Here is a 21,409-nt window from a genome sequence, read left to right as displayed (position 1 = left end):
GAGTGCGCTGTTCCCGCTGCTGATTGGCTGAGAGCGGAGGGGCGGCACTTCCGGGAACGCGGCGGGAGCGCGGCGTGAGGAACCGGGGAAAACCGGGGGCAACCGGGAGGGTCCCGGAGGGGTCCCGGCACGCCCCGGAGGGGTCGAGCCGCCCCCGGCACGTCCCGCAGCGGGTCGGGGCCGCTCCGAGGCGGCTCCCGGGGCCGATCCCGGTGTCGTTGCCGTTCCCGAGGCCGTTCCCGGTTCTCGGTTCCGGTGCGGCCGCCATGGGCCGCCGCAAGTCGAAGCGTAAGCCGCCGCCCAAGAAGAAGATGACAGGGACGCTGGAGACGCAGTTCACGTGTCCCTTCTGTAACCACGAGAAATCCTGCGACGTCAAGATGTGAGCAGGGAACACCGGGGGGACACCGGGGGGACACCGGGGACGGGGCACGGGGATGGCCCACAGCGGGGAAAGGGCGGCGGAGGAGTCGGGGTAGAAGCGGAGAGCGGGGACATGGGCGGAGACACGGGGCGGCGGTACCGAGGAGCGGAGTCACGGCCCCGGGGGGGGACACGGGGACACCGGGGAGGGGTCGGGACCGAACCCGAGGCGATCACAACCCTCCCGTACCCCCGCAGGGACCGCGCCCGCAACACCGGCGTGATCTCGTGCACCGTGTGCCTGGAGGAGTTCCAGACCCCCATCACCTGTATCCTTACCGGGACCCCCCCATGAACCCCCGGGAGCCACCGGGATCCCCCCGGGACCCCCCGGGACCCCCCCGGACCCCCCCCAGTCCGTGTTGGAGCCTTAACGGCGCCCCCAGACCTGTCGGAGCCCGTGGACGTTTACAGCGACTGGATCGACGCCTGCGAGGCCGCCAACCAGTGACACCGGGCAGGGGACACTGCTGTCCCCAGGCCACCCCCGGGGGTGACACCACCCCCAGGGCCCGCTGACACCCCCAGGACCCGGTGTGGGGGTGACGTGTGCCCCCCCAGGATGTGAGACTTGTCCTTGTCCCCAAGGGGACGTGGGGACATTGGGACAGGTGTGACACGTTTTGGGAGAGCTGCCCCACAATAAACCCCCCGAGCTGGTGTCGTTGGTCCCTGCCGGGTCTGATTTGCCTTTTGTCTCTTTTTGTCCCTTTTTTGTCCCTCTGTCCCACAGTGTCCCCTCACACGCTTCCACAGCGGTGTCACCTTTGCGTGTGGCTTTTATTGTGCCTCGGTGGCTTCACACGTGGCAGGGGCCGAACCCCCCGGGGCCGATCCTGGGGCTGTCCCAGCACTGTCCCCACCATGGGGACAATCCCGGGGCCAATCCCAGCACTGTCCCCACCTTGGGGACAATCCCAGCACTGTCCCTACCCCTGGGGACAATCCCGGGGCCAATCCCAGCACTGTCCCCACCTTGGGGACAATCCCAGCACTGTCCCTACCCCTGGGGACAATCCCGGGGCCAATCCCAGCACTGTCCCCACCTTGGGGACAATCCCAGCACTGTCCCTACCCCTGGGGACAATCCCGGGGCCAATCCCAGCACTGTCCCCACCTTGGGGACAATCCCAGCACTGTCCCCAACCCGGGGCCGATCCCAGGGGCTGATCCCCCCCAGGACCAATCCCAAGCTGCGGCCCCGGTGCTGCTCCCGGTGCCGGTTCCCCCCCGGCGCCGGTCCAGCCCCGGTGCCGGCCCCGGTGCCGGCTCGGCGGGGCGCGGTGAGGCCGGTGACGAGCGGTGTCGGGGTGCAAGCGGCCGCGGGGGGAGGCCGGCGGCTACTGGGAGTTGTAGAGGTGGCCGTCGTAGCCGTCGTGGCCCAGCAGCTCGGGGCCCCCGCAGTATTTGGGGTCGTAGACCTGGCGCGGGAGCCCGTAGACCGTCATGCCCTGCTGGGACGCGCCCTTGTTGCTGCCCATCTGCAGCCCGATGGTCATGGTGTCGCAGTGCTCCATGCCCAGCGCCGGCTCGAAGATCTGACGCTTGGTCCCCGGCGCCGTCATCCCCGCCTGGACACCGGGACGTGGCTTGGGGGGGTGGCCGTGGGGTCACGGCCATCCCCGAGGGGTCACGGCCACCCCTGAGGGGTGCCTCCCGTTTGTTTGTCCCCAAAGTCTCTTTGTCCCCCTCATCCAGGACATCCGAGTCCCCTGGTGCCGTCCCTTCCCACGTCCCTGTGTCCCCTCTGGGCTGGCAGCATCCCTGTGTCCCCTAGGGGTGGCAGTTTCTCTGTGCCCCCATGTCCCCGTGTCCCCGTGTCCCCACCTGGCTGGCGCCTTTGTTGGTGCCCATCTGGAGGCTGATGGTGGCCTGGTCCAGGGGCTGGTCCGTGCCCAGTTTGGGGTCGTACAGGTGTCGCCGTGTCCCGTACGCCGTCATTCCCTGCTGGCTGGCGAACTTGTTGGTGCCCATCTGGGGACAGCGACAACCGTGGCGTCACCAGCTGTCCCCGAGGCGCTGTCACCGCCCCCCAGGTGTCCCCAGGTGTCCCCAGGTGTCACCTGCAGCCCGATGATGTTCCTGCCCTCGCGCAGCTTCTCGGGGTGGAAGCGCCGCTGCTGCTTCTCCGCGTATTTCACCCCGAGCCCCACGTTGTTCCCCTTTGTCTTGGCCTGGTGGAGACCGTGGGGTTGGGGGGGGTCACGGGGCCCCCCAGACCCCAAATACCCATCCCTGACCCCAAACACCTTCCCCAGACCCCAAATACACTCCACAGACCCCGAATATCTTCCCCAGATCCCGAATATCTTCCCCAGATCTTAAACACCTTTCCCAGACCCCAAACACCCCCTCTGCTTCCTCCCAGGTGAGGGAGCAGCATGTAGCAGGTATCCAAGGGGACACGAGGACCCTCCGGAGCCTCCCAGACCCCCCGGGACCCCCCAGGACCCCCCAGGACCCTGTGCCGCCCCCCGGGGACTCACCTGGCTGGCGAGGGCGATGAGGGTGGACTGCACCTGGGTGTGGTTGGTGTTCTCGAAGAGGTCGTTGGCCTCGAAGATGTCGTGGGGTTTGACCCCGTAGCGCGTGATGGCCCTCAGGAAGTTCCCGATGTTCTCCAGCTGCACCGCACGGGACGGGAGAGGGGTTCGGGGTCAGAGCCCACCCCAGAGCCCCCCAAAACCCCCGGGGGTTCGGGGGTTCCCCTCACCTTGTGCCAGTTCTGGACGGGTTCGTTCACCTTCGGCACCGAGCCCGGCTGCAGTTTGTTGATGAGCCTGGAGGGGTCAACGCAGGTGAGGTCAGCTCAGGTGGGGTCAGCACAGGTGGGGTCAGCTCAGGTGGGGTCAGCACAATGGGGTCAGCTCAGGTGGGGTCAGCACAGTGGGGTCACCGCAGGTGGGGTCAGTGCAGGGTGAGGGGTGGCCCCCAGGATGACCCCAGAACCCAGCCAGGATTGGGGTGCAGGGGTCAGGCACAGCCGGGTCAACGCCAGTGTTGGGGACAGGGCTGTGGTCAGCAGGGGTCGGGGTCAAGGGTCATACTCGCAGAGGATGACGCCGTCCTTGAGCCCGTCCATGAAGTTGTCCCCGATCCGGCGTCCCGTGGTCCCCTCGATCCAGGCACGGAGCTCCCGCTCGTGCTGGGGGTCGTACTTCTGGGCCAGCTGTGGGGACACGGGGACGTGGGGACACTGCCAGGGGACACCGGGACACCGCCAGGGGGACAGCACCGGGGGAACACGGGGACACCGCCAGGGGGACAGGGGGACACAGCCAGGGGGACACGAGGACATGGGGACACCGCGGGGGGGCCGTGGTGGCACGGAGAATGTGGGGGACACCATCCCGGACACGAGGGGACAGTGCGAGGAGGGCAGGGAGGATGCGGGGGACACAGCTGGGGGACACGGGGGACAGAGCCAGGGGGACACACTCCCGCATAAAGGGGACCCGGAGAAGCCGGGGGACGCCGTAAAGGGGACCTCGGGGACAAGGGAAGGCGCGGCGGCCGCGCCGAGCACACGGAACCCCCGGTGTCCCCGTTTCCCCCCGTTCCCGCGGGACCGGGAGGGGAGGAGGGACCCGGGACAGGCCGGGGCTGCCCGGACCCCCCCCCGCCCCGCCCCGGCCCCCCCGGGAGCCGCGGGCGACCGGGCCGGCCGAACCTTTGCCCATATATAGCCCCGGCCCGGGGCCGCCGCCGCCCGCCCGCCGCGCTCCGCCGCCTTATAAGGGCTCACGGCGGGGCCGGGGGGCGCCGGGGCCCCCCCGGGCCGCCGATCTCCCCCCGTTAACCCTTAGCGGGCCGGTGAGCGCCGGGACCCCCCCCCCCGCCGTGTCCATCTCCCCGTCGTGTCCGGCATCTCTCCCCCGGGCCGCCCGAACCGCCCCCGTTAACCCTTAACGGGGCGGACACCGCCGGGACGCCCCCCGGAGCTCGTGGGGGGGGTTCCCGGTGTCCCCCCCCCCGCGCCCTGCCGGTGTCGCCCCCTCCCCTGCTCAGCCCCGGCGGGAGGGTCCCGGTGTCGCCCCCTCTGCGCTCGGCGCTGTCGCCTCCCGCCCGCCGCGGGCTCGGGGGTCGGCCGGGACCCCCCCGGGCCACCGGAACCCTCTCCGGTTAACCCTTAACGGGGCGCGCACCGGCGGGAGCCCCCGGTGCTCCCGGCGCGACCCCGGTGCCGCCATCCCCGCCCCCAGGGGGACACGGCGCCCGTCACCTCCCGCCCGCCGGCGGCACCGGGAGCTGCGGGGAGCCCCCGGGACATCAACCCCCCCCCTCCCGTTAACCCTTCACGAGCCGGTGCCCGCCAGGACCCCCCGGTGCTCGCGGCGGGGGACCCCCGGTGCCGCCCCCCTGTCCCGGTGTCCCGGTGCCCGTCCCTTCCCTCCCGGGGCAGCACCAGGGACAGCGCCGGGTCCCGCCCCCGCTCCCGCCGGGTCCTGCCGCGACCCCCGCCCGGCCCCGGCCCCCACCGGGGGATCTGAGCTGCCCGGAACCCCCGGTTCGGTCCGGTCCGGTCCGGTCCGGTGCCGCTCACCTTGTTCTTCACCTCTGCCGACAGCCCGTAGGCCGGGCCGCGGTTGAAGTGCGCGTTGGACATTTCGGGGGCACCGGGGGGGGTCTCGGTGGGTCCGGTGGGGTCGCGGCGGGCGGGCGGCGCCGGGTCGGGGCTGTCCCGGGTCGGGTCGGTGCCCTCGGGTCGGGTCGGTGCCCTCGGTCGTTCCCTCCCTCCCGGTCCCGTCCCGGCGCCGCCGCCGCCACTTTTAAAAGTGGGCGGTGGGCTCGGAGCCCCCCCGGGCCGGGCCGGCCGCGGCCAATCCGCGGTCTCCGCCGCGCTGACGTCACGGCGGGGCGGGTGATGGCGTCATTTTTTCCACATTTAGCGGGGGTGATCCCGGAGGGGGGGGGATCCGGGGGGGGGCAGGGGAGTCCCGGAACGCCCCCCCCCCCCCGCCCCAAATCAGCCCCTTCCCGCTCTCCCCCTCCCACCGGACACCCGTGTCTCCCCCCGGGTCAGCTGGGTGTCCCCCAAAGCGGGGACCCCCCTCAGGACGCCGGGGGCTCCCCCGCGATGCCCCCGGGTCACCTGGGGCGTCTTTCCCGGACACCTGGGACCCCCCCGGTGCCGCGGGACCCCCCGGGACAGCGGGGATCGCCCCCGCCGCGTCCCCCCCTCGGTGCCGTCACCGGATCGGACTCCGCCGCCCCCTCGGGGGGAGGACGCGACTCGTCACGGGTGGGGAATGTCCCCGTCCCCGTCCCCGTCCCCCTCCTCCTCCTCCTCCTCCTCCTTCCCTCCCCCGCTCCGTCTCCCCCCCGCGACTCCGAGCCCCCCCGGGACTGGGGGGCACCCGGGATCCCTCCGCCCCCCCAGGGACTTGGGGAACCTCTCGCTCCCCCGCCCCGGAGCTTTCGTTCTCATCGAGCGGCTCTGACATCATCGGTAACCCCCCCGTGACGTCACAGCGCGTCCCCGTCCCTGAGCTCATCCCGGGGTCCCGCTCTGACGTCACGGGGGAACCCCTCCGAGCCCCGCCCTGGCGCTCCCCGCCAATCACCGTGCTCGTCACAACCGGAGGATGAAAGACGCATGGCGATTGGCTGCGCCGGCGGGCCCCGCCCCTGACCCTGAAGCGCGGGGTCAGAGCCAATATGGCGGCGCCCAGCGGCGCGCCCCGGCGTGGGGACCGCGGGGCCGGGCCGTGACACCGCGATATCCCCGGCGACATGAGGCTGAGCTGGGTCCGGGCGCTGCCCCGGCGCCTATGGGGCAGCCTCGGAGCTCCAGAGGTTCGGGGGACACCGGGGACATGGGGGACGGAGGGGATCAGGGCGGTGTGGGGACGCTGTGGGGACACGGGGACAGCGGGGGGTCATGGCGGAGGGAGGGGAGAGGGGACAATCGGGCCTAGGGGCACAGAGGGACACCGGGGGAGCGCGAAGGGACAGAGGGAGGTGAGGGTTTTGGAGGGCCCGGGGGTTGGGAGGACACGGAGAGACAGGGGGACAAGGAGGGGACAAGCAGGGGACAAGGTGGGGAGACACGGGGACAGCTCTGGTGACCCCTTTTTCCCTCCCCCAGCTCTGTCTGAGCTTCTGCCAGCGTCCTGCGCATGTCCCCACTGAGGGGGGCAACACCGCGGGGACCCCAAAACCTCTCGGGCCCCAGAATCACCACCGCCCTGAGGGTGACACCCCGAGGGGTGACATCCCGGGGGGTGACACCTCCAGGGCCACCACCTCAGCGTGGCATCGCCAGTCCCACAAAACACGGGACAAGGAGCGCGACCCCCGGCACCGGGACCGCCCCTGGGGCCCTGCGGGAGGTGACACCGCGGGTAATGACACCTCAGGAGGTGACGCCTCAGGGGGTGACACCGGTGACACCTCAGCCGGCCGCACCTCCAAGCCCCCACTGCGACATCTCCGCTCCTACAAGGCGCACCGTGACGACCACGAGGGTCCCCAGGACGGTGACACCTCCGGTGACCCCTCCGGTGACCCCTCCGGTGCCCCGTCCAGCGGCCCCGCGGCGTTCGAGGCGGCTCTGCGGGACATGTCGCGCCGTCCCCCGGGGCGCGGCGGGCGCCTGGCGCTGGTGGAGGCGGCGCTGGCGGCGATGCCGGCGCTGGGCGTGGAGCGCAGCCTGGGCGCCTACAATGCGCTGCTGCGGCTGCTGCCCCGCGGGCCCTGGGTGCCGCAGGGGCCCGTGCAGCGCCTGCTCTTCCCCTTCCCGCGGCAGCAGGAGTGCGGGCTGCGCCTGCTGGAGCAGATGGAGCGATACGGTGCGTGGCGACATCGTCAGGGACACCCGCAGTGTCCCCGGGCCGTTCGTCCTGCTGTGTGTGCCCAGGCGTCCCCGGGGGTGTCTGTGCTCATGTCCCTCTGTGTCCCCGCGTGGTACCTCCCAGTGCCACCTGTCCTCCCAGGGTCCCCAGTGTTCCCCCAGTGTCCCCACAGTGTCCCCAGTGTCCCCACAGTGTCCCCCGTGTTCCCTATGCCCCCAGTGTCCCAATGTCCCCAGTGTCTCCAGTGACCCCTCAATGTCCCCAGTGTCCCCAATGTCTCCAATGCCCACAGTGTCCCCAGTGTTCCCTATGCCCCCAGTGTCCCAATGTCCCCAATGTCTCCAGTGACCCCTCAATGTCCCCAGTGTCCCTGCTGTCCCCAGTGTCCCCAACGCCTCCAATGACCCCAATGTCCCCTCACTGTCCCCCTGTCCCAGGCGTGGTTCCGGACGCCGAGACGCGGTTCCTGCTGCTGGGGGTGTTTGGGCCGCGCAGCCGCCCGGTGCGGAAGGTGCAGCGGATGCTCTTCTGGCTGCCCCGGTTCCGCCACCTGGACCCCCACCCGCTGCCCCCCCGGCTGCCGCCCCCCGGGCCCGCGGCCGCGCGCCTCGGCCTGCGCCGCATCGCCGCCGACCCCGCGGCCACCGTCACCGTCATGCAGGTGGGCACCTGCGCGGGGACGGGGCCACGGCCGGGGGGCCGCGGGAGTGGGGGGCACAGCTGAGGGGACAGGAGGTGTCCCTGCAGTGACCCCGGTGTCCCCACCCCGCAGAAGCCGGTGCCGGACTCGGGGGAGGACGAAGGCTCCGTCCAGCCCTACATCGTCAGTGAGTTTGGGGGTCCCGCGGGGTCCCGTGGGGAATGTCAGGGAGCCCTGGGGGGGTCACTCAGCTTTCAGGTCCCTTGGGAGGGCATTTGGGGTTCCACGGGGATCCCGCTGAGGGGCTCTGAGGTCGGCTTCGGGGGCCCTTGGGTGGCTCAGTGTTGTCCCCAGCTGTCCCCTGTCCCCAGGCTCGCAGAGCCCGGACCAGCGGGAGCTCCTGGCCCAGCACGACCCTTCCCGGCCCGTGTTCGTGGAGGGGCCGTTCCCACTGTGGCTGCGGGGGACTCTCCTGAGCTACTTCGTGCTACGGGGGGACCCCCTGCCCCAACACCTGAGGGTGAGTGCCGGGGACAGGTGGGGTGGGACCCCAAACCCCGGCCAGGTGTGCGGGGACACCCCTAAACCCCGCGCCGTTGTCGGGGCGGTCACCACACACGAAGGTTTCCCGAGGCTCTGGCAGTGCTCTGTCCCTTACCCGGCTCCTGCAGACCTCGAGGGCGACTTTTAATTGCTTCCCCGTTAATTACTCTGTGGGTCGGTAAAAGGCGTTTGAGTTGCCCATCAAATTGATCTGGTTTTGGGTTTTTTACGTGTTTTCTTCGCTGGTTCTCGTGGGATAAATTGTTATCATGGGCACGCTTGTTCCTCACCCTCGGAGGGGATTCTTGTGTTGAAGGAACCTCTCAAATTCCTTCAGCACATCCAGGGAATTCACAAACTCGCTCCTGAGCCCAGGGGAACTTGCGAATTACTCACCAGCCGCACTTAGGAGAAATTGCTTCTCCCCCTTCTCCTCCCACCCCACCCGCCTGGGCCCCCGAGCCTGTCTGGGGGGGGGCGTTCTGCACCCCCGGAACATTCCGGAACCTCCCCCCAGGACCCCCCCCTGGACCCCGAGCGCAGCTTTTACTTCCCCCTGCACCTGGAGCTGGACCTGGAGCGCGGCCCCTGGGACGACGAGGACTTCGACGTGGATGAAGGTGAGTTTGGGGAGCACAGGTGTGTTTTGGGGGGGCTCAGGTGGGTTTGGGGGGGCTCAGGTGGGTGTTTTGGGGGGCTCAGGTGGGTGTTTTGGGGGGGCTCAGGTGGGTTTTGGGGGGGCTCAGGTGGGTTTTGGGGGGCTCAGGTGGGTTTTGGGGGGGCTCAGGTGGGTGTTTTGGGGTGCTCAGGTGGGTTTTGGGGGGGCTCAGGTGGGTGTTTTGGGTGTTTTGGGGGGCTCGGGTGCCCCCTGACCCGGCTTCCCCCCGCAGTGGAGGAGGGTCCCGTGTTCGCGCTCTGCATGGCGGGGGCGGGCGACCGGCGCACCTTGGGCAGGTGGATTTCGGGGCTGCAGGAGGAGAACCCGGTGTTGGGGCGCGCCCCCGTCGTCTTCCGCCTCACCCACGAAGGGGGGGACCCCTGTGCCGACCCCCAGACCCCCCGGCTGGGCGCGGGGACCCCCCCGGCAGCGGCGCTGGAGCCCCCCGAGGGGCAGGACGGGGGAAAGCCGGGGGGAGACCCCCGAAAAGCAGCGGGGAATAAAGAGGTGCTGCCATGGAGAGGAGGTGTCGTGTCTTGAGGGGGCCGGGGTGGCTTGGGGGGGGTCGTGGAGGGGTTTTGGGGGGATTGCGGTGACGGGAGGGGATTTTGGGGGTGCTGGGGGGGTTCCTGCCCCCCAAACCCAGCTGGTTCTGGGTGAATTTGAGGACCCTGGGGGGCACCGGGAAGGGATCGTGTCCGCCTCTGAAGCTGGGGGGGGGGTCCCCGGTGATTTCTTGGGGCCCCCGGTCAGTTCCGGGGGGGGGGTCCCTGGTGAGTCGGGGGGGTCCCCGGTGAGCACGTTGGGGGTTCCCCGTAGCTTTGGGGGGGGGCCCCAGCGAACAGGTTGGGGTCCCTCAGGTGCGGTCTCCTCATACCTCACACCTGGTGGTTCACGGCAGCGCTGAGCTGTGCCGGGACCCCTTTTGGGGTCTCTCCCCTCTCTCTTGGGGACCCCCTCCCAAAAAACCCCGGCGGGACCACGGGCAGCGCCCCCCGCGCATGCGCACGGAGCGCCGCGCCGCCGCCGCCGCGCCGTGACGTCATCGCAGCGCGCCGCGGCATGAGCGCGGCCGAGCGCGGCCCCGGCGGCCCCGGGGGTCCCGGGGGTCCCGACCCCGGCGGGGGCCGCAAAGCGCGGGGGCGGCCGCGCCTCACCGAGACCGACCGGGCTCGGCGGCGCCTGGAGTCGCGCAAGAAGTACGACGTGCGGCGGGTGTACCTGGGCGAGGCGCACGGGCCCTGGGTGGAGCTGCGGCGCCGCAGCGGATGGAGCGACGCGAAGCTGGCGGCCTACCTGCTGGGGCTGGAGCGGGGGCAGCGAGCGGGGCGGCGCGGGTGAGCGCGGGGAGAGCCGCCGAGAGCCCGGGGGGCCGGGAAGGGGAAGGGGAGCTGGGGAGGGGGCGGCACCGCCGGGGGGTTTGGGGGGTATGGGAGAGGGGTCCGGGGGTGCTGGAGGGGGTGTGGGGTGGGGGTCCCCCTTCCCCCCAAAATCTGGGGGTCGCAGAGAGGCCCCGAACCTGCGGGGACGCGGGCGTGGCGCTGTCCGCGGTGCTGAAGCGGAGCCGCGGGGTTGTGCTGGGCCTTTCTCATCCTCCACTTCCTCATCCCTTTGCGTCTTCCCTGCTCCCGTCCCGTCCCGCTTCCCCTCCCGCGTCTCCTTGTCCTTCCTCAGAACGGGCTGGGAGCGCTGGAGGAGGAGGAGGACGGCCCGGGGGAGGGATGGAGGAGGAAGGCTGAGGGGGGTGGTGAGGGGTGAGGATGAGGCAGAGACTGGAAAGAGCAAAAGTCGGGTGGAGGGTGCAGGAGGAGGAGGAGGAAGAGAAGGGGAAGGAGCTCTGCGGGTCCCGCAGAAGCCCCTTCCCCTGCTCCCACCCGCTCTCTCTCTCCACAGCAAACCCTGGGAGCAGCTCCCGAAAAAACCCAAACGCAAGAAAAGTGAGTCCGGGATCTTCGGGGGGGGGCTGTACCCGATTTTGGGGGGCTGCACCCACCTTTGGGGGTCCGTGCCCGAGCTTAGAGGTCTGCACCTGTGCCTTTGGGGGGGCTGTACCCACCTTTTGGGGCTCTGTACCCAACTTTGAGGGGCTCGCCCCAGCCTTTGGGGGTCTGTACCTCACTTTGGGGGCCTGCCCCCCGTTTTGGGCTCCGTCCCTCACGGTGCTCGCCGCGCCCGGCGCAGGGCGCCGCCGGAACGTGAACTGCCTGCGGCACGCGGTGATCTGGTACGAGGACCACCGGCAGCGCTGCCCGTACGAGCCGCGCCTGGCCGAGCTGGACCCCTCGGTGGGGCTCTACACCACGGCCGTGTGGCAGTGCGAGCGCGGGCACCGCTACTTCCAGGACCTGCACTCGCCCCTGCGGCCCCTCAGCGACTCGGACGGCGACGATGATGATGGTCAGAGGGGAGGGGACGGCCTTGGGGGGGGATTTTGGGGGGTGGGAGGGGGCTGGGGGAGTTGTGGGGTGAGCGGGGCAGGGTCTGGGGGGTGAAGGGGTTCCTGGGGGCGTGGGAGGGGCAGGGATGAGGGCTTGGGGCTCTTTGGGGATGCTTTTGGGGGGTGTTTTGAGGCTGGCAGGAGATTTTTTGGACGGCCCATCAGATTTTTGGGGGGTCGATGAAGGATTTTTTAGCAGGGGGTGGGGGGACTCCTTCTGACCCTCCGTGTTCCCTCCGTAGCCCCCGGCTCCTCTTCCTCCTCCTCCTCGGGGGGCTGCAGCTCCGGCTCGGAGGCGGCGCCGGGGGGGGGGTCCCGCGGTTCCAGCCCCCGCTGCCGGGGGTCCGGCCGCCCCCGAGGCGCTGGAGGCCGTGGTTTGTGTCCCGCTGCCGCTGCCCCTCCCGGCCCGGGGGGCTCTGGACGGGGGCGGCCCCCCCGCCCTGCTGCAGGGCCCCCCCCTCCTCATCCTGGCCGGGCCCGGCTACGAGGCCCTGGGGGGGCTGCAGCTCGATGTGGGGGGGCACGAGGTGCTGCTGGAAGGGGGGGGGCGCCTTCCCCGCCCCCCCTGAGGAGCCTCACCTGGCCAAGACAGGTAAAGGGGGGAGATGGGGCGGGGAGGGGGATTCGGTCTGGGGGGGTTTGGGGTCAGGAATTGGGGATCAGGGAAGGTTTGGGGTCAGGAATGGGGGATGAGGGAAGGTTTGGGGTCAGGAATTGGGGATCAGGAAGATTTGGGGTCAGGAATTGGGGATCAGGAAGATTTGGGGTCAGGAATTGGGGGGCAGTGGGGCTGCGGTGCTGGGGGGAGGATGGGGGTGGATTTTGGGGGTCACAAGTGGGATGGGTCCGGTGCTGGGGGGTGTCAGGGGTTGGGAGGGGCCCAGGGGGTCTCACCGGCCCCGCTGATGGCAGAGGAGGAGGAGGAGGACCCGGTGCTGAGGCTGAAGCAGGAGGAGCTGCCCCCCCCCGCCGAGCCCCCCCCCCCGGAGCCCCCCCGGGAGCCCCCCCGGGACCCTTCCCCTGCAGAGGACACCGAGGTGTCGACGATCATCTACGAGATCCCCAAAGAGCCAGAAAGGTCGGGGGGCCCGGGGGGCTCAGGGTGTCCGGGGGGGGCTTTGGGGGGGGCCAGGTTACCTGAGTGCGTGAGGAAGGGGGGAACGGGGGGGTCAGGGGCTGTTTTCTGTAGGGATCCAGCAGTTCAGGGGAGCCTTTTTGGGGAGGGGGTCATTTTGGGGGAGGTCTCAGGTGGGTCAGACGGGGCTGCTCCGGTACCTGTCCTCCTCTTTTTGAGGGGGGGGCTCACCTGAGGCTCCGCAGGCGCCGGCGGAGCAGGCGGGGCCGTGCCCCCTCCCCGGACTCCGAGGACCCCCCCGAGCCCCTCAGCTGCCCCTACGCCGGCTGCGGGCAGGAGTTCAGCGCCCTCAGCAGCTTCCAGGTGCCTGGCAGAGGGGGAAACCCCCCCCCTCACCTGTCCCCGATCCCCCTCTCACCTGTCCTGGGCCCCCCTGACCTCCCACGTGTCCCCCAAGAACCACGTGAACCTGGAGCACCGCAGGGGCCGGAGCCAGGTGTGCCCCCAGCCCGGCTGCGGGAAGAGGTTTTACCTGGCGAACCGCCTGCGCCGGCACATGGGCGTCCACTCAGGTGTGCGCCCTCCCAAAATCCTCCTCCCGCCGCGGCAAGAGGTCTCACCAGGGCAGGCCCCTGTGCTGGCACGTGGTCACCCCCCAGGTGTGTCCCCCCGCTCAGGTGTGCGGGAGTTCACCTGTGACACCTGCGGGAAGTCCTTCAAGCGCAAGAACCACCTGGAAGTCCACAGGAGGACGCACACCGGGGAGACCCCCCTGCAGTGAGTGGCGGGGGGGCTCTGAGACCCCCCCCCCCCAGGAGGGGTCCCCGGACACACCTGACCCCGCCCTGCCCCGCCAGGTGCGAGGTGTGCGGGTACCGCTGCCGCCAGCGCGCGTCCCTGACGTGGCACATGAGGAGACACGGGGGGCTCAAGAGTCACCCCGAGCCCCGCGGCACGTAGGGGACCCCCCGACTCACCTGGGACCCCCCGGACTCACCGGAGCCCCCCCGGACTCATCGGGACGCCCCGATGTATCTGGGGCTGCACCTGGAGGTGAAGAAAAAACCACCTGGGGGGGTCCTGAGCCCCTCCCCGGGACACCCCGAGCACCTGAGGGACCCCTCAGGGGTGTCCTTGTGTGTCCCCCCCTCCCAGGTGACCCTGTGGCGCCCCCGGGTGGCCGCGCTGCCCTCCCCCGTCACCTTTTATTTATTTCCTTATTCTCTCTCTGTCGCCCCCCTGGGCGCACCTGGGGTCGGGAGGGGCTTTGGGGACGTGGGGGGCGCGTGTCCCCCCCTCCAGGTAATCCAATAAAATCAGGACTTTTCGTGCTGCTGCCTCTTCTCTCGGGGGTGGGCTCGGGGGGGCTCCCGGGCTCGGGGGGGCTCCCGGGGGGCCCTTTCCCGGTGCCCCCGTCCCGGTCCCGGCCCCTCGGGCGGGAGGAGCTCGCCGCTGTCCCCGGTGCTGAAGCGGCGGCGGCGGAACCCGGTTGTGGCCGACCTTCATCATCCTCCTCTTCCTCGCTTCTCCTCCCTCCTCCTCCATCCCCCCTCATCCTTCCTGCTCCTTCTCCTGCGCTCCTTCCTCCTCCTCCTCTTCCTCCATTCCCTCTTTCTTCCTTCTCTCCGGCCCTCCCCGTCCTTCCTCCTCCTCCTCCCGTGGGCGGGGCTTTGGGGGTCTCGGGGGGCTTCGTGCCCCCCCTCTCCAGGCCCTGCAGGGGGGGCGGTTCTTTTTTTTTTGGGGGGGGTGGCTGGGCTGACCCACCTCTTTTGGGGGGGGGGGCACGGTCGGACCCACCTTTTGGGGGGGGGGGCGCGGACGGAACCATCTCGGGCGGGGGTGGGGGGGCGGTTTTTGGGGGGCCCCGCCCCGCGCCCGCCCAAGGACGTTTAAAGGACCGACGGGGCCGCCGCTCGCAGCGCCCGGTGCCGCCGCCGCGACCCCCGGAGCCCCCCCGGCCTCCCCCCGGGCCCCCCGAGCCCTCGGGGCCGTGCGGGGCCCCCCCCTCGCGCTGTCACCCCCCTCCCCGGCGACACGATGGTGACGGTAGGAATGGGGTGGGGGGGGGGATTGCGGGGATCCCCCAGAGCTTCCATCGCCCCCCTCCCCCGAATTGTCACCCCCCCTCCTCTCGGTGTCCCCCCGTCCCCCGCCCGTGGGACCCGCTCGGGTGGGGGCGCGGCGTCACACGCGTGTGGCACCTGCAGGGACGCGCGTGTGCAAGGGAGGGGCGGGGACCCCTCCCCAAACCGCGGCCGTTTTTGGGGGTGTGGGGGGCGCCCGCGACACGTGCGTCGCTGTCCCCGCGGGTGGCCGTCCCCCCACGCCCCCCGGGGCCGTGGCTGGTGGCCCCGGGTGTCCCCATCACCCGGTGACAAAGGGCCATTGTCACCCACCCCGCGCTATTGGGGAGGGGGGGAAGGGGCGGGGGCGCCGCTGCACAATGGGGGGATTGTCCCCCACGGCCCCACCCGGGGTGTCGCTGTCCCCCGTCCCGTGTCTCCGCCTCCCGCCGTCCCCACTGTCCCCGGCGTGTCCCCGTCCCCTCCCCGTCCTCACGAGCTCGCTGTCGCTGTCCCCGCAGTGCCCCTGCTGTCCCACCGATGTCCCCGCTGTCCCTGTCCCAGCGCGGTCCCCGTGTCCCCGCAGTGACCCCCTGTGACACCCCCTGTCCCCTCAGCAGATCCTGAGCACGGTGGAGGCCCAGGCTCCCAGCGCCGCGGGGCCATCGGGCTGCGGTGGCCCTGTCCCCGTCCCTGTCCCGGTGGTGGCCGTGCCGGGCCCGGGGGTGGCGGCGGCGCTGCCCAACGGGGCCCCCCCGGGTCCCCCCCCCGTGAGCGATGACAGCAAAACCAACCTGATCGTCAACTACCTGCCGCAGTCCATGAGCCAGGAGGAGCTGCGGAGCCTCTTCGGCAGCCTCGGGGACATCGAGTCCTGCAAGCTCGTCCGGGACAAGGTCACCGGTACAGGCAGGGGACAGCACGGGGGACACGGGGGTGTGGGCAGTGGGACAGGGGACAGGGGACACGGGGATGTGGGCAGTGGGACAGGGGACAGCACGGGGGACACGGCACAGGGACACGGGGATGTGGGCAGTGGGACATGGGACAAGGGACATGGGAAAATGGGGTACAGCGACGCAGGAGAGTGGGATGTGGGGACAGGGGACACGGGCACCTGTGGGGGCAGGGGTAGACTGTGATCACAGCAGCAGGGACAATTTGGTGTCCCCCCACTGCCCCCGTGACGCCGGTGTCCCTGTCCCCCCACGAGTTTGGCTGTGAGTCCCACAGCCATGGGGACACACGGGACGGTGACCCACAGGGAGAGAGAAGCTGGATGCAGATCTTGGGCAGAGGGGTGGGGACAGAGTGGGGACAGGCATGGGGGCAGATCTGGGAACGCAGGGGACAGGGCCACCCCCCGGTGACGGTGACACGGTGCTCCAGGACAAAGCCTGGGCTACGGCTTCGTCAACTACGTGGAGGCCGGGGACGCCGACAGGGCCATCGGGGCCCTCAACGGCCTCAAGCTGCAGACCAAGACCATCAAGGTGCCCTGGGGACACGGGGGTGGGCACCTGGGGGGCTGTCGGGGCAGGGGAGGCACCTGGGGGGCACCCTGGGGGTGAGGGGGGCACACGTGGGATCCTCCACTTTGTGGTGAGGGGCACCTGCGGTGGGTGGAAGCCCTGGGCGGGCGATGCCGCTGTCCCCTGCCCTGGGGGGTCCCGAGGGCTCACCTGCCCCCACAGGTGTCCTACGCCCGGCCCAGCTCCGCCTCCATCCGCGATGCCAACCTGTACGTGAGCGGGCTGCCCAAGGCCATGGGGCAGAAGGAGATGGAGCAGCTCTTCTCCCAGTACGGCCGCATCATCACCTCCCGCATCCTCGTGGACCAGGTCACAGGTGTGTGCAGGTGTGCCCAGGTGTGCTCGGTGCTGCCTGGGGGGGTGGGACATCCCTGGGGTGGGGGTCCTGGGGGGTGGGATATCCCCGGGAATGCGAGTCCTGGGGGCTCCTGGGGGGTCCTGGGGAGGTGGGATTCCCCTTGGGAGGGTTACCCAGCCATCCCTTTAGGGTCTGTGGCTGGGTGGGAACATCCCTGGCGCCGTGAGGAGGGTTTTTTGGGAGGGGGCGTGCCCTGACCCCCGTGTCACCTGCGCAGGTGTGTCCCGGGGGGTGGGCTTCATCCGCTTCGACAAGCGCGTGGAGGCCGAGGAGGCCGTGCGGGGGCTGCACGGGCAGAAGCCCCTCGGGGCGGCGGAGCCCATCACGGTGAAATTTGCCAACACCCCCGGGCAGAAATCGGGGGGGGCCCTGCTGAGCCTGTGCCCCGGGGCCCGGCGCTACGGGGCCCTGCACCCCCCCCCGCAGCGCTTCCGGTGAGGGACGGGGGGCTCCGGGGTCCTGGGGGGTCCTGGGGGTCTGGGGGTTGGGATATCCCTGGGAATGGGGGTCCTGGGCGGGTCAGGGGACTGGGATATCCCCGGGAATGGGGCTCCTGGGGGGGTCCTGGGGGGGTCAGGGGACTGGGATATCCCTGGGAATGGGAGTCCTGGGGGGTCCTGAGGGGTGGGATGTCCATGGGAACAAAAGCCCCAAGGACCCTGGCTGCCCTCAGAGGGGTCTGGGGGCTGGGACAGCGCTGGGGACACGGCCTCAGGTGTCGCACGGGGGTGGGACCCCCTGGGACCGGGGACACCCCTCGCTGTCCCCCTCTGACAGCGCCCTGTCCCCTGCAGACTGGACAATTTGCTGAACGTGGCGTACGGGGTGAAGAGGTAATGCCCCCCCCCAATCCCCCCAAACCTGCCCTGTCCCACCCCCCCACATCCCCCAGAGCCTGGGGACCCTCCCCAGCGCAGGAGGGGACCCCTGGGACCCCCCCACTGACCCCAGGCCAGCCCGCTGTCGCTGCTGCCCAGGTTCTCCCCGCTGGCCATCGAGGCGGTGCCGGCGCTGGCCGGGGTGGGCCTGGGGACCCCCGGGCCCGGCTGGTGCATCTTCGTCTACAACCTGGCTCCGGAGGCGGACGAGAGCGTCCTGTGGCAGCTCTTCGGGCCCTTCGGCGCCGTCACCAACGTCAAGGTCATCCGGGACTTCGCCACCAACAAGTGCAAAGGCTTCGGCTTCGTCACCATGACCAACTACGAGGAGGCGGCCATGGCCATCGCCAGCCTCAACGGCTACCGCCTGGGCGACCGCGTGCTCCAGGTGTCCTTCAAGACCACCAAGCAGCACAAGGCCTGAGGGGCTGTCCCCGCTGGCGGGCGCGGGGGTCTCCTGTCCCCGCCGCGGGGTCGTGGGGACCACGGGGAAACTCGGCTGGAGGGCCTTGGGGACCCCCCTCCGTGGGCGCCATGGGAAGCGTGGAGAAAGCCACCTTGGGGACCTTCGGGGACCTTCGGGGGACCCCCACGGGCACCATGGGGAACACGGAGAAACTCAGCCGGAGACCTCGGGGGCCCCCCGTGAGCGCCACACACCTCCTGGAGACCTCGGGGACCCCCTCCATGGGCACCACGGGGACCGTGGAGAAACCCACACCAAGACCTGGAGACCTCGGGGACCCCCTCCATGGGCACCAGGGACACCATGGAGAAACCCGGCTCTAGGTCCTGGGCACCCCCTCCACGGACACCAAGGACATCCTGGGTCTCCAGGATGGAGAAACACACCTGGAGACCTCGGAGAGACCACGGGGACACCACGGAGACCCCCGGAGACCCCCGCCACGGCCACTGAGGACGCCTGACGCACAGCCTGGACACCCGGACACCGACGGGCACCCTGAGGACTCCTCCAGGTGCTCCAGGGCACTGGGAGGGGCCCTGGAAAGCCTGGAGACCCCCCCCAGGACACAGTGGACACACCTGGGAGCCCCCCCAGGTACCCCGAACCTCACCACTCTGGCAGTGGCCGGACCACCTGGAGCGGTGCCCCCCTTCACCTGATCCAGGTGTGTCCAGGTGGGGGCTGTGCCCCCCCTTCCCTCCACTCCAGGACTCCGGGGGAGGGAGAGGGGGATTCTGCTCGCTCTCTCCTTCTTCCCATGTTTTTTCCTTAAATTTTTTGGGGGAGGGGGAGGAATTTTTGGGGAGGAAGAACAAAAACAAGGATTAATCGCATTTTTAATTAGACGAGTTACCCGTTATCAGGTAAGGAGGAGCGTGACTGACGCAGGGAGTGGTGAGCCGCAGACCCAAATCCATCTATTTTTATAGCAGAATATTTAAAAATATCCCCAAAAAGTCCCCAAAATCGCCTTTCCAGAGGGGGTGAGAACCTGTTTTGCGCTCCCTAAGTTCCGTGGAAGCAGCTTGTGAACCCCAAGTGTGACCAAGGCAAGTTTTGGGGGGTCAACGGCACTCAGATTCCAGGGACTCCTCTGGTGCCCCCAAAAACTGGGAGGGAGGGGATGTGGCTTCTCACACTTCCCCCCCTTCCCCTTCCCAGATTCTCCAAAATGGGCATTTTTTGCCCCAAATTACTCCACTTGCTGGAGTTTTGCCACTTAGAGCCTCCTGTCCAAAAAAAAAAAGGGCGGAACCCCACCTCAAAACCCCCAACCCTGAGTTCCCCCATCCTCCTTATCGTTGTTATTATTCTTAATTATTCTTAATTATTATTATTAATTATTATTGTTGTTGTTGTTATTATTATTATTATTGCGATTCTTATTTATTTTCCCTTTGCTGTTGGGATAATTTCTCACTTTTCAGTGGTTTATTTCCCATTTATTTCCTATTCTTCCCTGGCTTTTCCCCAGTCCTGGTACTCCCCCAGGACCCTCATTTTTCCCCCGCAGACCCTTCCCCAAACCCACCCTGGCTCCTGGTTTTTTTGTGTCGTGCCTGTGTGAAGCTTCTTGTAGTTTTAATTATTATTAATATAAGTATTTAGGAGCGACCCCCGTGTCCAGATCCGCCATCACACCCCCACAAACTCCGACCCCCACCCCCTCTTCCAGGGATCCAGCCCTGGAATTTGGGGGGCCAGGGGACCCCCAATTCAGTAGCAATAAGGGGTCCCCACCTCAGCCCCGGCCCATTTTTGAGGGGCCCAACGCGGGGACAATACGTGCCCAGGGACCCCCCTGTGGCACTGCGGGACCCCTCGGAGGGGACCGGGACCCCCCTGGCCCCCACACCCCGGACTCGACTCTTTGTATTTTTCATGGAAAAATAATTAAAAAAAAAAATTTAAAAGTCTGACTTGTACGTGTCTTTTGGCATGGAGGGCACATCCGTCTGGGACTGGGTGGCTGAGGAACCATTGGCCATTTTCTCTCATGTTTCCCACCCTTTTCCCCCTCACATTTTCCCGCCCTTTTCCCCCTCACGTTTTCCCGCCCTTTTCCCCCTCATGTTTTCCACCCTTTTTCCTCTCAGATTTCTTGCCATTTTTCACACAGACAACAGAAGAAAACAGTCTTTTCCTCCCTATTTAAATATCTTTCCTCCTCCAAAGCTTTGTGTTTTCTGGGGTCACTGAGACAGACTGGAGCAGGACTGAGGGCACTGAGGCGGAACTGGAGGCTCCGGGATGCACCGGAGGGGTCTTTTTGGGATTGCTAGACAAGATTTAGAGATGCTGGGAGGGTTTTGACGGTGTCCATTGCATCGTAGGGGGTGCTGCCATGGGTTTGAGGGCTCCGAAAGGGGCGGCCAAAGGGCGATGAAGGAGTTTTGGGGCGCCTTGTGTAGATTTGAGTACGGCGCCGCCGCCGCCGCTCCGCTCCCGCCACGCTGCCGTAAAGTACCGGCGCCGCCTCAGCGCGCTTCGCCGCCCTGCCGTGAACCGCCGCAGCAGCCACACTGCCATAAAGCGCCACCGCCGCACGGTGATGTTCGCCACACCACCGTAAAGCGCCACCGCCGCACGGTGATGTTCGCCACACCACCGTAAAGCGTCGCCGCCGCGCTGGCCGCACTGCCGTAAAAGCCGGCGCAGGGCGGGGCAGGGAGAGATTTGGGGGGCTGTGAGGGGATTTGGGGGGCACGGGGGAGCTTGGGGTGCTGGGACGGGATTTAGGGGGGGCACGAAGAGGGTTGGGAAGAGAGACCCCACCCCAGGATGCCCCCCGCCCGCTTCAGCTGCGATTTTCGAGGTCTCGGTTGATGAAGATCTCCTTTTCCCGTCATTTCAGGGGTGTCCCTCGACCGGGAATCCCCGTTTCCCCTTATTTTCGGGTTTACGTTAAAAGAGAAAAGCGCTACGGTTCCTCTTTGGTGCGTCTGAAATGAGGGCAGCCCCCCCATTTTCATCATCTCAAGGGTTGGATTGAGGAGGAATCCCCGTTTCCCCTCATTTTCCAGGGTTTGAATTGCAAAGCCTCTCTCTGGGCCATTTTAGAGATTTTATCGAGGGGGACCCTCCCTTTTAAGGGACCTTCAGAGGGGAAAAACGTGTCAAAAAGCCCCAAAACACTGTGTTTTTTGAGGAAAAATCAGTAAAGGGTAGGACAAGCATTTTTTGGAAGGGGGTTAAATAGAGGCGGCATTCCATTTCCCCTCATTTTAATGGGTAAAATCGAGGCGGGATCCTCCATTTCCCCCGTTTCTGGCGTTTAAATGCGGAAAAAATAAAACCCTTTTCCCATCATTGGAGGGGTTTAAACCGAGGTTGAAACCTTTTTCCCCCCCGCCTCTATTTTTTAAAAAAATATTTCATTTTCCTCCTTCTTCTATTTTTTTTTCTTATTTCGAGCGGTTGGCTCGAGGTGGGGAGAAGCCCTTTATCCATCTCAGAGGTTCAGGTTGAGAGGGACAGAGGGACACGGGGACAGAGGGACAGAGGGCAGCGGACACCGGGGGACACCGGGGGACACCGGG

At 68.2% G+C, this 21,409-nt stretch overlaps 5 protein-coding genes across 6 annotated transcripts; 4 read left to right on the top strand and 1 right to left on the bottom strand.

Annotated features, from left to right (window-relative positions):
- Positions 1-46: 46 nt before the first annotated feature.
- ELOF1 (elongation factor 1) lies at positions 47-1,094 on the top strand. The gene is made up of 3 exons (XM_040088781.2): positions 47-382; positions 622-692; positions 810-1,094. The coding sequence occupies exons 1-3, from the start codon at positions 267-269 to the stop codon at positions 872-874; spliced, it is 252 nt and encodes an 83-aa protein (XP_039944715.1). The 5' UTR covers positions 47-266; the 3' UTR covers positions 875-1,094.
- Positions 1,095-1,184: 90 nt separating this feature from the next.
- CNN1 (calponin 1) lies at positions 1,185-5,136 on the bottom strand. The gene is made up of 7 exons (XM_040088780.2): positions 4,967-5,136; positions 3,471-3,592; positions 3,137-3,203; positions 2,910-3,047; positions 2,487-2,597; positions 2,251-2,397; positions 1,185-1,994 (listed from the first exon to the last, which is right to left on the bottom strand). Exons 1-7 carry the CDS (start codon positions 5,027-5,029, stop codon positions 1,764-1,766), a joined length of 879 nt encoding a protein of 292 aa, XP_039944714.1. The 5' UTR covers positions 5,030-5,136; the 3' UTR covers positions 1,185-1,763.
- A 945-nt stretch (positions 5,137-6,081) lies between these two features.
- Positions 6,082-9,598, top strand: ECSIT (ECSIT signaling integrator). The gene is made up of 7 exons (XM_040088739.2): positions 6,082-6,219; positions 6,512-7,214; positions 7,655-7,878; positions 7,990-8,044; positions 8,229-8,377; positions 8,918-9,020; positions 9,291-9,598. Exons 1-7 carry the CDS (start codon positions 6,157-6,159, stop codon positions 9,596-9,598), a joined length of 1,605 nt encoding a protein of 534 aa, XP_039944673.1. The 5' UTR covers positions 6,082-6,156.
- Positions 9,599-10,120: 522 nt separating this feature from the next.
- On the top strand, positions 10,121-13,901 carry ZNF653 (zinc finger protein 653). The gene is made up of 9 exons (XM_058423861.1): positions 10,121-10,395; positions 10,952-10,995; positions 11,240-11,455; positions 11,738-12,087; positions 12,470-12,573; positions 12,816-12,933; positions 13,028-13,142; positions 13,248-13,347; positions 13,428-13,901. Exons 1-9 carry the CDS (start codon positions 10,121-10,123, stop codon positions 13,528-13,530), a joined length of 1,425 nt encoding a protein of 474 aa, XP_058279844.1. The 3' UTR covers positions 13,531-13,901.
- Positions 13,902-14,592: 691 nt separating this feature from the next.
- ELAVL3 (ELAV like RNA binding protein 3) lies at positions 14,593-19,770 on the top strand. Of its 2 annotated transcripts, XM_040088760.2 has the most exons (7): positions 14,593-14,616; positions 15,254-15,536; positions 16,023-16,126; positions 16,328-16,481; positions 16,741-16,957; positions 17,318-17,356; positions 17,501-19,770. In XM_040088760.2, the coding sequence occupies exons 1-7, from the start codon at positions 14,608-14,610 to the stop codon at positions 17,823-17,825; spliced, it is 1,131 nt and encodes a 376-aa protein (XP_039944694.1). In that variant the 5' UTR covers positions 14,593-14,607; the 3' UTR covers positions 17,826-19,770. The 2 variants fall into 2 exon arrangements, with proteins under 2 accessions (XP_039944694.1, XP_039944690.2); XM_040088756.2 differs by lacking the exon at positions 14,593-14,616 and having other exon boundaries at positions 15,125-15,542; positions 17,480-19,770.
- The last annotated feature ends 1,639 nt before the right edge of the window (positions 19,771-21,409 follow it).

The sequence above is a fragment of the Hirundo rustica genome, chromosome 36 (assembly GCF_015227805.2).
Source record: "Hirundo rustica isolate bHirRus1 chromosome 36, bHirRus1.pri.v3, whole genome shotgun sequence".
NCBI classification, from domain to species: domain Eukaryota; kingdom Metazoa; phylum Chordata; class Aves; order Passeriformes; family Hirundinidae; genus Hirundo; species Hirundo rustica.
The sequence above is the reverse complement of the archived record's forward strand: the minus strand, read 5'-3'. Positions and strand labels throughout refer to the sequence as shown.

What these genes read in the sequence shown, in the direction of transcription:
- ELOF1 (XM_040088781.2), top strand. Translation starts at nt 267, where the DNA reads ATGGGCCGCCGCAAGTCGAAGCGTAAGCCGCCGCCCAAGAAGAAGATG. An exon ending in AAATCCTGCGACGTCAAGAT is followed by an intron (nt 383 to 621) that starts GTGAGCAGGGAA and finishes GTACCCCCGCAG; the next exon opens with GGACCGCGCCCGCAACACCG. An exon ending in GTTCCAGACCCCCATCACCT is followed by an intron (nt 693 to 809) that starts GTATCCTTACCG and finishes CGGCGCCCCCAG; the next exon opens with ACCTGTCGGAGCCCGTGGAC.
- CNN1 (XM_040088780.2), bottom strand. Translation starts at nt 5,029, where the DNA reads ATGTCCAACGCGCACTTCAACCGCGGCCCGGCCTACGGGCTGTCGGCA. An exon ending in CCGTCCAGAACTGGCACAAG is followed by an intron (nt 3,048 to 3,136) that starts GTGAGGGGAACC and finishes CGTGCGGTGCAG; the next exon opens with CTGGAGAACATCGGGAACTT. An exon ending in TCATCGCCCTCGCCAGCCAG is followed by an intron (nt 2,598 to 2,909) that starts GTGAGTCCCCGG and finishes GGTCTCCACCAG; the next exon opens with GCCAAGACAAAGGGGAACAA.
- ECSIT (XM_040088739.2), top strand. Translation starts at nt 6,157, where the DNA reads ATGAGGCTGAGCTGGGTCCGGGCGCTGCCCCGGCGCCTATGGGGCAGC. An exon ending in GGAGCAGATGGAGCGATACG is followed by an intron (nt 7,215 to 7,654) that starts GTGCGTGGCGAC and finishes CCCCTGTCCCAG; the next exon opens with GCGTGGTTCCGGACGCCGAG. An exon ending in GGACTTCGACGTGGATGAAG is followed by an intron (nt 9,021 to 9,290) that starts GTGAGTTTGGGG and finishes TTCCCCCCGCAG; the next exon opens with TGGAGGAGGGTCCCGTGTTC.
- ZNF653 (XM_058423861.1), top strand. Translation starts at nt 10,121, where the DNA reads ATGAGCGCGGCCGAGCGCGGCCCCGGCGGCCCCGGGGGTCCCGGGGGT. An exon ending in GCCTCACCTGGCCAAGACAG is followed by an intron (nt 12,088 to 12,469) that starts GTAAAGGGGGGA and finishes CCCCCCGCCGAG; the next exon opens with CCCCCCCCCCCGGAGCCCCC. An exon ending in GCGCCCTCAGCAGCTTCCAG is followed by an intron (nt 12,934 to 13,027) that starts GTGCCTGGCAGA and finishes GTGTCCCCCAAG; the next exon opens with AACCACGTGAACCTGGAGCA.
- ELAVL3 (XM_040088760.2), top strand. An exon ending in CGTCCGGGACAAGGTCACCG is followed by an intron (nt 15,537 to 16,022) that starts GTACAGGCAGGG and finishes ACGGTGCTCCAG; the next exon opens with GACAAAGCCTGGGCTACGGC. An exon ending in TGCAGACCAAGACCATCAAG is followed by an intron (nt 16,127 to 16,327) that starts GTGCCCTGGGGA and finishes CTGCCCCCACAG; the next exon opens with GTGTCCTACGCCCGGCCCAG.